Consider the following 16,803-nt stretch of genomic DNA (forward strand, 5'->3'; position numbering starts at 1 on the left):
GAGAGAGAGAGAGAGAGAGAGAGAGAGAGAGAGAGAGCATGTGTGTGTGTTAGTGTGTGAGAGGGTGTGGGGATGGCAAATTCAACGGCATACCATGGCCTTCAAATATCAAAATTCACAGGAAAGTAAAATGACAAAATGAGAGTCAAAAAGGCTTTTGGCATCTTAACTCCCCAAAGCAAAGTTTATAAAAAGGACTTCCACTTATAAGTCTCTCCTCTCCCTTGCACTGAGAGAGACTGTCTGTTAAAAAGTGCTCCTTGGGGGGCCTGTGGTCCAGTCAGGGCGGTCCACTCCGCTCTGTCTAAAACCCTCAGGCTGGGCGCTATGAAGACAAGATGGCCGCCAGGAGAAACAGGGAGGAGGTCACCAGCAAGCCGGCGGTCTGAACCCGGCCCACGGAGTTGACATCACCTCGGGATGGCTCAGCTGACTCGTGGCTGGTGTCATCTAGATGAAGGGAGGAAAAGATGGAGGAGAGAGGAAAGAGAAGGAGATAAGAATAATTGGAGAAGAGACATCATTCACATGCAAGACTGAAACATGAATGTGTGAAATTAAGTAGTGGCTTTGTCATCATAAATTGTCTATGTGACTGACTTGTAAATTCCATTGGAAGAATGGGAAAATAAGATCCTCTTCGGGATTCTGTATCAGGAAATACAATTTGTCATTCCTGGGTACACACATGCGCAGGCAGGCAGGCACACACCCAAAGACACACACTCACACACACACACTTTATAGAGTCAAACAAACCTCTTGGTTCTAGGGAATTGTCCACTCTCTCATTGACGTCAAAGACCCGATCGTGAACACTGACAGTTTTCACACAATTGTCTGCAACAAAAGGAGTTGGGACGTAAACATTCATAGCGAGCCCAAGATTGATATCAGACTTTCACATAATGCGATAAAAGTTGTCCACAGATTGAATAGAGAATGGCATGTTCTTTCAGAAATACATTTACTTGCTGGTCTGACGAACACCTTCAGTCGTAGGCAACTTCTCCTTCCATTGTCAGCAATGGTGGAAGCTGTGAAAACATTTCAGATATGTTAAGAACAATGCTTACGTACTTCAACGCTTACAGCAAAGAACTGAGAGCTATTCTGTACAGACATACACCACTGGTCAAAAGTTTTAGAACACCTACTCATTCAAGGATTTTTCTTTATTTTGACTATTTTCTACATTGTAGAATAATATTGAAAACATCAAAACGATGAAATAACACATATGGAATCATGTAGTAACCAAGAAAGTGTTAAACAAATCAAAATATATTTTATATTTGAGATTCTTCAAATAGCCACCCATTGCCTTGATGACAGCTTTGCACACTCTTGGCATTCTCTCAACCAGCTTCATGATGTAGTCACCTGGAATGCATTTGAATTAACAGGTGGGCCTTGTTAAAAGTTCAAATGGAATTTATTTCCTTCTTATTACGTTTGAGCCATTCAGTTGTGTTGTGACAAGGTAGGGGGGTATACAGAAGACAGCCCTATTTGGTAAAAGACCAAGTCCATATTATGGCAAGAACAGCTCAAATAAGCAAAGAGAAACGACAGTCCATCATTACTTTAAAACATGAAGGTCAGTCAATATGGAACAAGTTTCTTCAAGTGCAGTCTCAAAAAACATCAAGCGCTATGATGAAACTGGCTCTCATGAGGACCGCCACAGGAAAGGAAGACCCAGAGTTACCTCTGCTGCAGACGATAAGTTCATTAGAATTACCAGCCTCGGAAATTGCTGGCCCAAATAAATGCTTCATAGAGTTCAAGTAACAGACACATCTCAACATCCACTGTTCAGAGGAGACTGTGTGAATCAGGCCTTCATGGTGGAATTGCTGCAAAGAAACCACCACTAAAGGACCAATAATAAGAAGAAACTTGTTTGGGCCAAGAAACACGAGCAATGGACATCTTTGTGAGACGCGGTGTGGGTGAACGGATGATCTCTGCATGTGTGGTTCCCACCATAAGGCATGGGGAGGTGTTATGGTGTGGGAGTGCTTTGCTGGTGACACTGTCTATAATTTATTTAGAATTCAAGGCACACTTAAACAGCATGGCTACCACAGCATTCTGCAGCAATACTCCATCCCATCTAGTTCGCGCTTAGTGGGACTATCATTTGTTTTTCAACAGGACAATGACTCAACATACCTCCAGGCTGTGTAAGGGCTATTTGACCAAGAAGGAGAGTGATGGAGTGCTGCATCAGATGACCTGGCCTCCACAATCCCCCGACCTCAACCCAATTGAGATGGTTACGGATGAGTTTGCAGGCAGAGTGAAGGAAAAACAGTCAACAAGTGCTCAGCAGATGTGGGAACTCCTTCAAGATTGTTGGAAAAGCATTATAGGTGAAACTGGTTGAGAGAATGCCAAGAGCGTGCAAAGCTGTCATCAATGCAAAGGGTGGCTATTTGAAGAATCTCAAATATAAAATATCTTTTGATTTGTTTAACACTTTTTTGGTTACTACATGATTCCTTTGTGTTATTTCATAGTTTTGATGTCTTCACTATTATTCTAGGTTCTCAAAGGATGCAACTTGTGATGAATGTAGCATACTGTAGGCCACATGTACGAATTAGCAATGTCGATCAACACCTGAAACACATTTCAATTGGCTACTGAGTGAAGGCAACATCTGCGACTTAGACTTCCATTAGCTTTAAACAACACAAAAACCCGCCCACTTCAATTTTGATTGGCTTTCAAGAAACATCCGCATCTGCTACTCAAACATCCATTGGCTGAAAGAACTGTCTGCACCTGCTACTCAAACTTCTATTGGCTCCAAATGTTGTCCACATCTGCAACACAGAATTCGATTGGCTCAGAGTAACATCACCATCTACTATGACTGATTTGATTGGCTGCAGAGGCTGTCAACACCTGCCACTGGGTTCTATTAGCAGTAAAGTAGCACAACCCTGCAACACAGACGTCTACTCTGGATAACTGGAATATGACAGCTGCTTCACTAAATCCCTATGGTGGCAGGTCACTTCAACTCAGACCGCTTCACCTTCTGACCTGTCAACAACTAGACAATGTCACCTAGGACGTAGTCACCAAAGTGACAAACTAGACTGCGGGTGTTTCACATTGTGATGTCTTGAGAAGCAGTGGTTCTGAAGTCTCTATCTCACTTCTATTCTGAAAGTAGGTTGTGACTGAGATCTTGTTCTTGTTGCTAGTTTGACAGACCCTGACCGTGACTGTATTCATCCCCTCTATAGAATGCCTCTCTTATTCTCCCAACCCACCCAGCAACCCCCAACTCTGTGGGCCCCTATGTTCTGACCCCGTCATTTCCTGGCCTGCCTGGGGTCTCAAGCTGCTCTTAATCTAGACATAAACCCCCACCCCTCAGGGCACCATCATGCTGTGTGTGTGTGTGGGTGTGTGCGTATGTGCATGTGTGTGTGTGTGTTTGAGATAGAGAGAGAGCAATACAGTTTGTCTATAGTGTCCTATAGCCTATCATCTATCTTGATACACTCTTCTTCCCCGTGAATGATACTGGCAGTCAATTCCCGATAAAAACGAGCCATGTCAGTATTTCCATGACTGAAGACTGAGGTTCCAATTTTAAAGCACTTAGCGTGGCTATGAAATATGATAAAAATTGTCTTTAGAACTTGATGTGGAGAGTTATATTGGCAGTGTGGCGTCAATCATGGCTCTTCTGTCTGTGTCAGCGAGTATCGTGTAACTTACCTCACACCCCTACAGTGGCAGGCACTCAGGCCAGACTGTACTAGCTCCCTTTCTATTCCCAGTCAGTCAATCAGACAGACAGAGACAGAGCCTGGACTCCACAATACACCACACAGCCATGAGCTGCTTTTCTACGACCCCGTCTCACGCGCTGCGACACTAGATCCCAGGTTAGTCATGCCATGCGGCCCAGTGGAGGAGATTAGCATCCTCTCGTGAACACACACCATCCCATAAACGTCTCACACGTCCACTAACACTATACACATGCAGACACTCCCGAACACACACACACACACCACCAGACACACACACACAGACACACACACCACCAGACACACACACACATGACCAGACACAAGCTAGGGGCTCAGATGCCGTGTAACTTAAGTCTGGGGTATAGACCGGAGATGAATTGGAGATCTGATATAAATACGATGGGATCAGATGATTCCCTTGTGATCAGTTTGTATCTGTCGGAACAAAGCAAAACCCTAGACAGTGGAACAAACACACTGTTGAACAGGGTTTATCTCATTATCTATGTAGATCTTCAGACTGTGTACGTAGTAGGACCTGGGCTTTTGAAGCTTTACAGCATACAGTCAGCCCCAGTCACACAGAGAGAGACAGACTCCCCACTGTCTCCCCAGATAATTGGATTTCTATCCCCTGAGATTTGGATCACACTTCCCCATTGGCTATTTTAGAAAAACATGCAGCTGTAGCCTGGGAGAAGCCCGGGTTCACATCCAGCCATCAGGACATGCGGAACTTTGACCCCCCCGGGACGCCCCTTCTGATCCCCCTGATAGCTTCCTGCAGACGTCTGTCTGCCAGACGGACGGACAGACCCAGGGCCAACCGCAGGTGTCAGCCATTTGATTTAACCCACCCCATGTCCCACCGCACCCGTTCTTTTCCTCTCGTCGCCTGGGGGGTTAACTATCCACGGGGGGGACAAAGGGTTGTCTGTCTGTCCTCTGCGCTGAGTCGTTGTCACCGGCACATGTCAACCCCCAAACACTTGACTTACTTGCTCTAAGTTCTCAGCTCTATTGTCCAGTAGTGTTACAACATGTGCTAGTATCATCTGACAATGTAACTCTTTAGTCATACTTGACAGATCAGACACATGCAATGTGATACTGAAACTGATATCACATGGTTTATTGTGAGATATCCTGCTTTTCTGGAACTACATAGACATGATGTTGGAGCAGATTAGTGTACAGCTCGGTATGTTCCCCGGGGTGTGATTACGTACACGCCTTTTTGTTATTTCATCCTCCTCGCAGGTGACGTGTTCTTGGTAAAAAACTATTTTCTGAGTGAATCTCTAACTGTTGAATAATAATTCTGAGTCAAGGAAGGAAATGCCTTCAGGCCATGTGGCCAGTCTCTCTTTCTCTTTCTCTCTCCCCCAGTTTCACTGTAAAAGCCAGTATGGCAATATATACTTGATGGCTATTTTGACTCCATCTTGGCTCTCCTATTAGCACATTAAACAGAGCCTGAGAGACATCCTAACGTAAAGTCCAATACCTGCCCCACACCATCCTTTATTCAATCTATCCAATCCAGTAGAATAACATCCTAGGAGATTGGGCAGGTCAGCATATCATTTGCCTTTAAGGACTGCCGATTCGTCAGGCAGCTTTCTCCTAAATCACATGACGAGGGTCTGAGGCATGCAGCTGAGGCCGAGGCTGAGGCTACTGAGGAGTAGGCCTAAGTGAAGCCATCTCTGTAAGAGGAATCAGATATACTGTAGCCTAGCAGGCCGCCCGGTGCTATCTCTTATTTAGTCTCAGATCTCTGCCTTGTAGGGCTCCGACTCGACTTGTAAAAACATGGCTTCAGATGCTTGTGTTCCAGAGGCCTTCTCATGAGCAGTAGAAAGTTGAGCCTGGCGAGTTTGTAACAAAGTCTCTTCATATGGAGACCATGAGAATGGAGATGTTTTCCCTCAGGCAAATGTTGGGTTTTGAACCTCTTTGCCAGGACTTGCAAAACAAAGTTCTACTTTGCTATTGTTTTTTCCCCCGCAGTCAGTTCCATGCTTGGACTCAAATGTTTGGCCTCACATCACACCCTTGAATCGTCTAAGTATGTTGTGTTTTTCCATAGTAGCCTGAGCCCACAACATAATAACTCTTCACTGATATCATAAATGTCCATGCCATGCAGGAAAACTGTGGTAGCTCTCTCTCTGCCTTTAAGCAAAGCATTCCTGTATTCCTGTACTGTGGTATCAACCATGTTTTTGTATGATATGTAAATGAATGGTATTCAGGCATACATGGCCCTGATAACTCAATTTGTTGGGGCATGGTGCTTGCACCAGCAGAGTTGTGGGTTTGATTCCCGCACTTTATACTGAATGCTTTTGTTAACTTTAAGCTTATTTGACTATAAGCATGTGCTAAATTACCATAAAGATGACCATTACTCACAGATGTAGTAGTACTCTCTGCCGGGGCGGAACTCGAAGCCCAGAGAGAAGGGGGTGAAGAGCTGGAACTTCTCGGAGAACTTCAGGGGTCCGTTTGGGGAGTGGGGCCTGTTACACTCCCAGCGTTTGAAGCCCTTGGCCGTGTGGTCACAGGAGCTGTAGCCATCGTAGTTGACCATGTAGAGGACGTAGTGCTCTGTCCGCTCCTCTGGGACAGAGTCCAGGTAGTGGGGACAGAAGACGTCCAGGTAGTCGTTTATACACACGTCGATGTGGTAGTCACCCCGGTAGAACCTGGGAAGGAAAGCAGAAGGGTTATGGAGTAGGAGTCTTCAAGACTACAAGGTCTAATAGTATTGATACTATCACTCATTTCCATGACTCTACCGGTCTTGATGTCATCACTGATCTAACACTGTTGGATAGGTAAAGTATACGCACGAGCTTCATTATGTAGCTCTCACCTACTGTGTCATGTCAGGTTGGTGATGACTTCGAAAAGGGGAATAACATAAGATACACTAAAAGTTTGTGAACTAAAGCCCTAAACAAGAGAAAATGCAACCAGATGTGTTGTGAAAGACAGAGACACTTCAGACTGCCAGGTATGCCAGGTATTCATTCCTGGGGAGTGATGGGAAACACACATTCCCATAGGCGCCATATACGGTTGCATTTCTGATGCTTTTAGTGGAGACAGATTGGGTTAGGATGGCCGGCACGTCTCAAGAGTCGCTAATGGCCCGAGCTCGGTATCACTGACATACTGCGGATGTCTTCAATACTCCACCTCTGTTCATTGACACACTGGGGCCAGGGGGAACAGGCTGAAGACCGCGTCTGTGCATGCTGAGCACTGATGATCCCATACGGGTGAACTCACTCTGGCTCTGTGGGAGGTTTCTCAAGTAAGGACTGCGACTCACAGGCCAAGGAGCAGATGTTACACCCACCTAACAACCTTTCCAGGGGGGAAAGGACCACTCAGAACTGATTCAGGGTCAGGTGAGAGAGGAGCCTGCGTTGGACGGCAGTGCAGCTGTTCTCACTGACACGTACATTTCCAGGCTTTAAGAGGCGTATGAAGGGTGGTGTGTGTTGGCTGGGACCTGCTGGGGGTATCAGGTTGTCATTATACGGATTGCAAATGTGCTGCAGGATTAGTGACTGTACTACTGGGTTGGGTGGGCCACAGAGGAGTGTGTGTGTGTGTGTGTGTGTGTGTGTGTGTGTGTGTGTGTGTGTGTGTGTGTGTGTGTGTGTGTGTGTGTGTGTGTGTGTGTGTGTGTGTGTGTGTGTGTGTGTGTGTGTGTGCATGCGTGTGTGTGTGTGCATTCCATGTGTGTCCTATATTATGTGTGAGAGTGTGTCAATGTGTGTGATTCTCATCATTTTCTCTCTAGTTATAGCCTGGTCAAACATGAAACCAAAGCCTTGTTTTCTCTCTCAAAGGCCCACGTTTCTCATGCTCCAGCTGAGTGCTGTGGCTACAGGCAGACACAGCAGGGCTTCCATCAGCCTCAATTTCAGAGGCGTTCACTGATACCATAACTGACAGAGGGCAACCAAACCACAGAAAGCCACCAGTAAGTATCACTTCCTCAGCCAGAGGCACTGTGGGATAGCCAGCATGGTCTGTCCATCTCCTTAAGCTTTTAATGCTACCTTTCAAGTCAACCTGTGTGTACATGTAGATGCTCTCACCTAACTGTCACTCAAATCTGGCCTGGGACCTGCCATAAAGATTAACACGAATTAGAGAAGAGAGTTCCGCTAGATTTTCGTCTGACCGAGAGGTGAGGAGTGGTCACTTTTCTGAACATGACGAGCGGAAGATTTACGTCAGACGAGCTAACAGGGACAGCAGAGAGGATTACTCTGGCCCTCCTAGAGAGTATGCCCACCACAGATACACTGAGAGAGCCTTCCTTGTGAGTGATAGTACCCAATATCGATCCACACTGAGCCATAATCTTGAACCATAATGCCGAGACATATGTCTCAGTCTGAAACTCATTAGCACCTCGAGTGTGAGTTTTCAATCTTTTTGTGAATGTCTTCAGGCTAGAGTAATGCTTCACAACGCACAGACAGAGCTCAACTGGGACATCAGCGTTTTCTCAGAGTTCTTTTGGGAGTTTGCACAAAAACAATGATGAATGAGGATGTGTACAAAGTCTCTTACAACGAACATAAATGTAGCAGACAAGGAAGTAAATAACTCAGGCTTTAAAACTGATGACAACATGATTAAGAAATCGACACCTTCATTTGTTAATTCAGTTGTTCATGTGACGCGATGAGCCAATAGAGTTAAAAAATAATAAAGACACCCAAATCCTAGCACTATCGTGGTGGGATTAATTACGCTTGATTGGCTCAAAGCCACTTAGACAGGCTCATGTCTGATTCAGGGGCAAGTACTCTTAACAAAGCACACTCATAACGATAATCCTTCGTTTTACTCCTCTAATCCTATCTTTGCTTCTCTTTCTCCCGCTCTCTTTCGCTCAGGTGACCAAGCACGGGTAATGAATGGTTTGCACCCTGGTTCAGAGGAGGAGAGGAGGAGGGAGAGAGAGAGAAAGCCTTCCTGGTGTTTTCTATAACACATGATTACAGTGGGGTCAGAGCAAGGTCAGATTCCAATGGTTTTATAACAATGGGAGAAAAGAGGAGACACTTTCCCTGCCCAGACCACATGAAACTGCTGACCTGTCCCGAACCACATAATGGGACTATAACAACTGTCTAAATACAAACTAAATGGTCATGGGAGCAAACATTTCAAGGTTCAACTGCACTGTCTCTCACATAATTACATTGTTTTCCATTGAAAACATATGAGTCAACAATCATAGCTTAAAGCAATGTGTATTACAGACCACAGTCTCTGTGCTTGGGTTTTAAAATATTTCCTTGATATCTATTCTCCTGACATTTGTTGTGGGTTCTACACACTCGCACAAGCACACACCCCACACGGTATGTAGTTCATATCCTTGACCTCTAGGGGGAGCTCTTTAGGTAGGTCATTTCACTACTGTGGCCCCACAGGGTAGAGGCTAATACATCTGGTCATTTGACCCTGGGCTCTGATGTCACCATATGGAGTCTATCTTTCCCTCTGCCTGGTGTTCCCCCTCTCCCTCAGGGTAGGAGGACCTGACCCCCATCCACCCGGCCCATCATTCATAGCACTGGGAACCTGTGCCAGCAACACCACCAGCACCATCAGCCATGGTTCAGACATCATTACCTCCACTGATCAGTGATCACACACATCTGTGCAGACAAACACACAGAGAGAGAGAGAGAGCGAGAGAGAGAGCGAGAGAGAGAGAGAGAGAGAGAGAGAGAGAGAGAGAAAGAGAGAGAGAGAGATAGAGAGAGAGAGAGAGAGCGAGAGAGAGAGAGCGTGAGAGAGAGAGAGAGAGAGAGAGAGAGAGAGAGAGAGAGAGAGAGAGAGAGAGAGAGAGAGAGAGAGCTGTCGGCCAGGGTTCAGAGTCAGACTGGGTGTTGAAAGCAAAAATGGATGAGAAAAGAGAAACTATTTTTTTTTAAATACACTTCTCTCTTTTCTTTGTGGTAAATTTCCCTGGGAACAAAAGGTTTTGTCTGAGCTTGTCAGACAAGGGCGAGAGTAACTGAGTTTTAGATTGTAAACCCATTGCTGTTCGTGGGAGGTAGGCCCTACATGGCAGGAATAGTACAATGAGAGCAACAGAGAGAGAATATAGACAGAATATAGAGTAGGAGAGTGAGAACCAGAGTGCTAAGGAGAGAAACAAAGACAGAAAGAGAAGTTTACAGTAATTCTAAGCGGTTTACCCTGAATAACATAAGAAGTTAAATCACAGTACAGGACAGGTTAATGAATGATGATGCTATTCTGGTGGTCAAAGGGTGAAATAGGCAGCATGGAGTGAGTGTCACTGAACACACACACACACACACACACACACACACACACACACACACACACACACACACACACACACACACACACACACACACACACACACACACACACACACACACACACACACACACACACACACTCACACAAAGACACAGCAGGGCTCCATCACTCACTCAGTGCTTAACCCCAGGGGCTGACAGCTCATACCATAAACCCCTGGTCTCACGGCAGACCCTCACACTGGTTGCCATCACACTGACTTATGACAGAGCTGTGCTCTACCTCTTTTACACGCATAGGGTGCTCAAATTCAAGGACACACACACACACACACACACACACACACACACAGATCTCAGGGTGTTCTCCATCTAGCTCAGAAGCCACATAACTGGAGAAGCCCCAAGCCTTGTTAAAATAACCCTACTAAATATGGCACACTCAGCACCTTGGACAGAACAGGTGTAACATATAGCCCTAGATCATAGAAACAGACGCCTAGATCTACAGAAAACAGAAACATCAATGATGGAGCATGAGCTTGGATTCCAAATAGATTGCCTGTCTAGATGGCTAGATGCTCCCTATCACTATCAGACATTCCACTCAGGAGGATATCAATCTGACACATAAGAGCCTGGCCAGGGGTGAGAGGTCACTGACAGACCATTATTCATCTAGGGCCTCAGTATTTGGCCAATGTCTGAGCCAGGTGACGGGGATGACTCCAGGGTCGTCCATCTTAGGAGCTGCTGTGTAGGTGGCGGGGCTGCTAAGGGACGGAAGGGGAAGTTTAAAATGGTGGATTCATGAGGCTTAGAGCAAACAGAGTGGCCCAGCCCTCTCATTAAACACAAACTCACACAAACACACACACACAAATGAATACATACATACACAGACACAAAGTAATGGTATAAGCATCTGTGAGTTATACAGGAAGGGTCTACCTCAGTCCGTGTTTGACTAACATGACCCTGATCCCCCTCACCGAGCTGGAGTTTTGACATTTGACCCGTCACTCCGGGGGCGATTTGAACCCCCCGCGCCGCCCTATCACTTTACTGCACCCCAGGGAACTCCAACCCGCCCTGCCCTGGGCCAAACCAACCCTGTATAGCGGTGAGAGAAGAAAAACACAACGTCTGGACTCAATCACCCACCCATGACAAGGCTCCACAGCGTTCACACACACCACCAGCCATCCACTAGTGAGGTCTTACCCATATCACAGTGGGGTAACATTGATTAAGTTGAGTAATAGTGTTCTGTGGGAAGATGGTAAAAAACAAAATGACGCTGTTGGATATTTGTTGTGTTCAAGGTTGGGAAAAGTCAGAAAGGCGAAAGACGAGGAGAACAGAAAAGAGAGAAGCAAGGCGAAAAAGAGGGCGAAAAGGAGAGATGAGAAAAGTGGGAAGAAGGAGCAAAGTGAGAATGGGAGAGAGAAGGAAAGAGGGATGTGCTCAGGTCAGATGTAACATGGGTAACTTAGAGCCAGAGAGGGGTCGGTAGATGCCTGTTAGAGTGTAAGAGGGGGTGGTCCGGCCGCCACTGAGGGGGAACCATTCTGTTCTGTCAACAAACAGCAGCAGGCCCAGAAAAAACAGCACATGTAAAATCATGTAAGGGCTAAACATAGAGCGCCCCTCAGAGTGCCAGGCATGCCAGCTCCAAGTCACAACACCTGCCCCCCTCAATCGCACCCCTCTAGGCCCCATAACCCACCTTTCTTCACCCCCGCCCCGCCCCACCCCGACCTCGCCCCACCCCGACCCCTGTCTGTCAAAGCCTCCTCCATCAGTCCACAACCAGAGCTCCACACATCCCTCCACATCCACACACACCACCTTAAGAGGCAGTTCCACTTCTGCAGCATTTCAGGTTCATCAAATACACTCTAACTACCTTAGTAGACCACATTGACAATACTATACCACTCCAGGAGAACATCATCTCAAACTCAGCCATTGTGACTTTTCAAAGGGCAAGTTTTATATCCAAATGTAACATTTATATAAAACGGCAACCCACAGCTAATATTCACACAGTGGTCCCATTAAAGAGTTTCATAGCCAAAAGCTCACACACAGAAAGTTTAGCGATGCAGCTCATATTGTTCTGAGATCAAGGCCAAAGGACAGCAGGAACAAAAGCCAGTCCTGAATCACAGGCCAAGATCCAGCAGACAAAAGCAGCCCACCCCCGATGTCATGGATGGACCAGCCCAGACATTCCCTTTACCAGCTGGTCACATGCCCCTACAGCACCTGCTCAGGCCTCGCTGAAGCCAACACTGACTCAACCTCCCCTCTCTGTCCTTCAAAACTGATTTCAGATCAGCTCTCCCAATCCCAGCCCTAACACTAACCATTAAAAGAAAATAAACAAATATATAAACAGCCACATGTCACTGGCTGTTTATATATTTGTCCAGGGATGTACAGTGTCTTTCTGGTGATAGAGTAGGTAATAACAGAGCAAGATAGCTTCTTTTGATAGATCACCTCATGACAGGCCAGTTTCCATCCCAAAGAACATTGAGTCAGACACTTCTCTGTCTGAGGTACGACGCCAGAGGAATAGAGACGTACAGTAAGACAGATGCTCTGTCTCCCTCAGACCATCCATCCACTCAGTGTTGGATCAGTGTATGTGTGTTATTAAGCCTGGCCCAGCAGATTGGATCTCATCTCAGTATCGTCATGGACGGCAGAGCTGAGCACATGTTCAGGTTAAAGAGCCTTCATTTCATCTGGGCATGGTTCCATCTATACCCATTCCATCCACACAAAAAGCTGTGTGAATGTGCATGCGCGAGTGCATTTATTTGTGTGTGTGTGTGTGGGGGGCAGGCTTTTTGGCTATGTGCTGCTGCCAGTGCAGAAGGAGGGCTGTGTGCTGAATCATTATCACTGTGTTTTAGTGAACCGACTGTAGTGATTAGCCCCAGACACTGAACCATGGGCCACCTCATTTACCACACCACTTGATGTGATTGTTATTGGAGTGGAGATACTACCCTGCTGTGCAAACGCCACCTTTCCTCTCCTCTCACTTCCGCACAGTCACTAAGTGTCCTTGCCTCAGAGAGAGAGGGAGGGAAAACGAGAGAGAGAGAGAGAGAGAGAGAGAGAGAGAGAGAGAGAGAGAGAGAGAGATAGGCGAGTTAGCAATAAAGCGTGAGGCAGAGAGAGATAGAGGAAGGAGAAAGGAGAGAAGAACAAGTGAGCGAGAGGGAGAGAGATAAGAGAGAGAAAGAAATAGAGGGAGACAAAGTAAGAGAGAGAAAGAGAGGGGCAAGCGAGAGAGAGACAGGAGAGGAAAGAGAGCTGTGCAGTTCCAGCAGGCCTGGAGCACAGTAGTGTGTACATAAATACACCCCCCTTGTGAATGACAGGCATGCTAGTCCCTCATCTACCCCATGTGGAGAGAGGAGCAGGGAGGCTGCAGCCATCTTAACCCTTACTGTCAGCTCACTTTACAGCCCGACAGAACAGAACACTCTGCTGCAGGCGCTCACTGTCATGGCTATTGGCTAACCTCTACCCCATCTTAAAACCCTAACTGCCAAGTAACCATAGTGATCCTGAAACAGTAAGTGCATAAAGCCTGTACGTCATCATCTCGACACATAACCATTCGTGCCTTCTATATGTTCTGCATGTTCTATATGTTCTGCATATTCTATATGTTCTGCATGTTCTAAATGTTCTGCATGTTCTATATGTTATTCATGTTCTATATGTTCTGCATGTTCTATATGTTCTGCATGTTCTATATGTTCTACATGTTCTATATGTTCTTCATGTTCTACATGTTCTATATGTTCTTCATGTTCTATATGTTCTGCATATTCTATATGTTCCTCATGTTCTATATGTCCTACATGTTCTACTTGTTCCCCATGTTCTATATGTTCTGCATGTTCTATATGTTCCTCATGCTATATATGTTCTATATGTTCCTCATGTTCTATATGTTCTATATGTTCTGCATGTTCTATATGTTCTGCATATTCTATATGTTCTGCATGTTCTATATGTTTTTCATGTTCTATATGTCCTGCATGTTCTATATGTTCTGTTCTGCATGTTCTATATGTTTTGCATGTTCTGCATATTATATACTGTATGTTCCTCATGTTCTGTATGTTCAATATGTTCTTCATGTTCTATATGTTCTGTATATTCTATATGTTCTGCAAGTTCTATATGTTCTGCATGTTCTATATGTTCTGCATATTCTATATGTTCCTCATGTTCTATATGTTCTGCATGTTCTATATGTTCTACATGTTCTATATGTTCCTCATGTTCTATATGTTCTATATGTTCTGCATGTTCTATATGTTCCTCATGTTCTATATGCTCCTCATGTTCTATATGTTCTGCATGTTCTATTTGTTCTGCATGTTCTATATGTTCTGCATGTTCTATATGTTCTGCATGTTCTATATGTTTGTCATGTTCTATATGTTCCTCATGTTCTATATGTTCTGCATGTTCTATAAGCTTTATTTGTTCTGCATGTTCCATATGTTCTTCATGTTCTATATGTTCTGCATATTCTATATGTTCGGCATATTCTATATGTTCTGCATGTTCTATATGTTCCTCATGTTCTATATGTTCTGCATGTTCTATATGTTCCATGTGTTCTTCATGTTCTATATGTTCCGCATGTTCTATATGTTCTGCATATTCTATTTGTTCTTCATGTTCTATATGTTCCGCATGTTCTATATGTTCTTCATGTTCTATATGCTCTATATGTTCTTCATGTTCTATATGTTCTGCATTATTCTATAGGTTCTATCTTTTCTTCATGTTCTATATGTTATTCATGTTCTATATGTTCTGCATATTCTACATGTTCTATTTGTTCTTCATGTTCTAAATGTTCTCTATATTATATATGTTCTTCGTGTTCTATATGTTCTGCATATTCTATTTGTTCTTCATGTTCTATATGTTCTATATAATATATATGTTCTTCATGTTCTATATGTTCTTCATGTTCTATATGCTCTATATGTTCTTCATGTTCTATATGTTCTATATATTATATATGTTCTATATATTATATATGTTCTTCATGTTCTATATGCTCTATATGTTCTTCATGTTCTATATGTTCTTCATGTTCTATATGTTCTATATATTATATATGCTCTATATGTTCTTCATGTTCTATATATTCTATGTATTATATATGTTCTATATATTATATATGTTCTATGTATTATATATGTTCTTCATGTTCTATACGCTCTATATGTTCTATATGCTCTATATGTTCTTCATGTTCTATATGTTATATATGTTATATGTTCCTCGTGTTCTATATGTTCTTCATGTTCTATATGTTCTGCATGTTCTATATGTTCTGCATGTTCTATATGTTCTATATATTCTGCATGTTCTATATTTTCTGCATGTTCTACACGTTCTGCATGTTCTATATGTTCTGCATGTTCTATATGTTCCTCATGTTCTAAAATTTATATTTGTTCTGCATGTTCCATATGTTCTATATGTTCTGCATATTCTATATGTTATGCATGTTCTATATGTTCTGCATGTTTTATATGTTCCTCATGTTCTATATGTTCTGCATGTTCTATATGTTCTGCATGTTCCTCATGTTCTATATGTTCTGCATGTTCTATATGTTCTGCATGTTTTATATGTTCTGCATGTTCTATAAGTTCTATTTGTTCTGCATGTTCCATGTGTTCTTCATGTTCTATATGTTCCACATGTGCCATATGTTCTGCATATTCTATTTGTTCTTCATGTTCCATATGTTCCATATGTTCCTCATGTTCTATATGTTCTGCATGTTCTATAAGTTCTATTTGTTCTGCATGTTCCATATGTTCTTCATGTTCTGCATATTATATATGTTCTATATGTTCTGCATATTCTATAAGCTCTGCATGTTCTATATGTTCTGCATATTCTATATGTTCTTCATGTTCTGCATATTCTATATGTTCTGCATATTCTATTTGTTCTTCATGTTCTATATGTTCTGTATGTTCTATATGTTTTATATATTATATATGTTCTGAATGTTCTATATGTTCTATTTGTTCTTCATGTTCTATATGTTCTATTAAATTCTATATGTTCTGCATGTTCTATATGTTCTGCATAATCTATTTGTTCTGCATGTTCTATATGTTCTGCTTATTCTATTTGTTCTTCATGTTCTATATGTTCTTCATGTTCTGCATATTCTATATGTTCTGCGTGTTCTATTTGTTCTGCATGTTCTATAAGTTCTATTTGTTCTGCATGTTCCATGTTATTCATGTTCTGCATGTTCTATATGTTCTGCATATTCTATATGTTCTATTTGTTCTTCATGTTCAATATGTTCTGCATATTCTATATGTTCTGCATGTTCTATATGTTCTGCATGTTCTATATGTTCTTCATGTTATATATGTTTTATATATTATATATGTTCTGCATGTTCTATATGTTCTGCATATTCTATTTGTTCTATATGTTCTATATATTCTATATGTTCTGCGTATTCTATTTGTTCTGCATGTTCTATATGTTCTGCATATTCTATTTGTTCTATATGTTCTGCATATTCTATATGTTCTATTTGTTCTTCATGTTCTTCATGTTCTATATATTATATATGTTCTTCATGTGCTATATGT

General features: G+C 43.3%; 1 protein-coding gene across 1 annotated transcript in view; it reads right to left on the reverse strand.

Moving 5' to 3' along the window:
• Positions 1-245: 245 nt before the first annotated feature.
• LOC120021911 (ephrin-A5-like) overlaps positions 246-16,803 on the reverse strand; it is a 49,375-nt gene continuing 32,817 nt past the window's right edge. Inside the window, exons 2-5 of the mRNA XM_038965748.1 lie at positions 6,201-6,493; positions 972-1,037; positions 760-840; positions 246-450 (exon numbers count right to left, since the gene is read on the reverse strand). Of these exons, the coding sequence (XP_038821676.1) occupies positions 326-450; positions 760-840; positions 972-1,037; positions 6,201-6,493 (565 nt within the window). The 3' untranslated portion in view covers positions 246-325. The remainder of the gene's footprint in view (positions 451-759; positions 841-971; positions 1,038-6,200; positions 6,494-16,803) is intronic.

The sequence above is a fragment of the Salvelinus namaycush genome, chromosome 26 (genome assembly GCF_016432855.1).
Source record: "Salvelinus namaycush isolate Seneca chromosome 26, SaNama_1.0, whole genome shotgun sequence".
Classification (NCBI taxonomy): domain Eukaryota; kingdom Metazoa; phylum Chordata; class Actinopteri; order Salmoniformes; family Salmonidae; genus Salvelinus; species Salvelinus namaycush.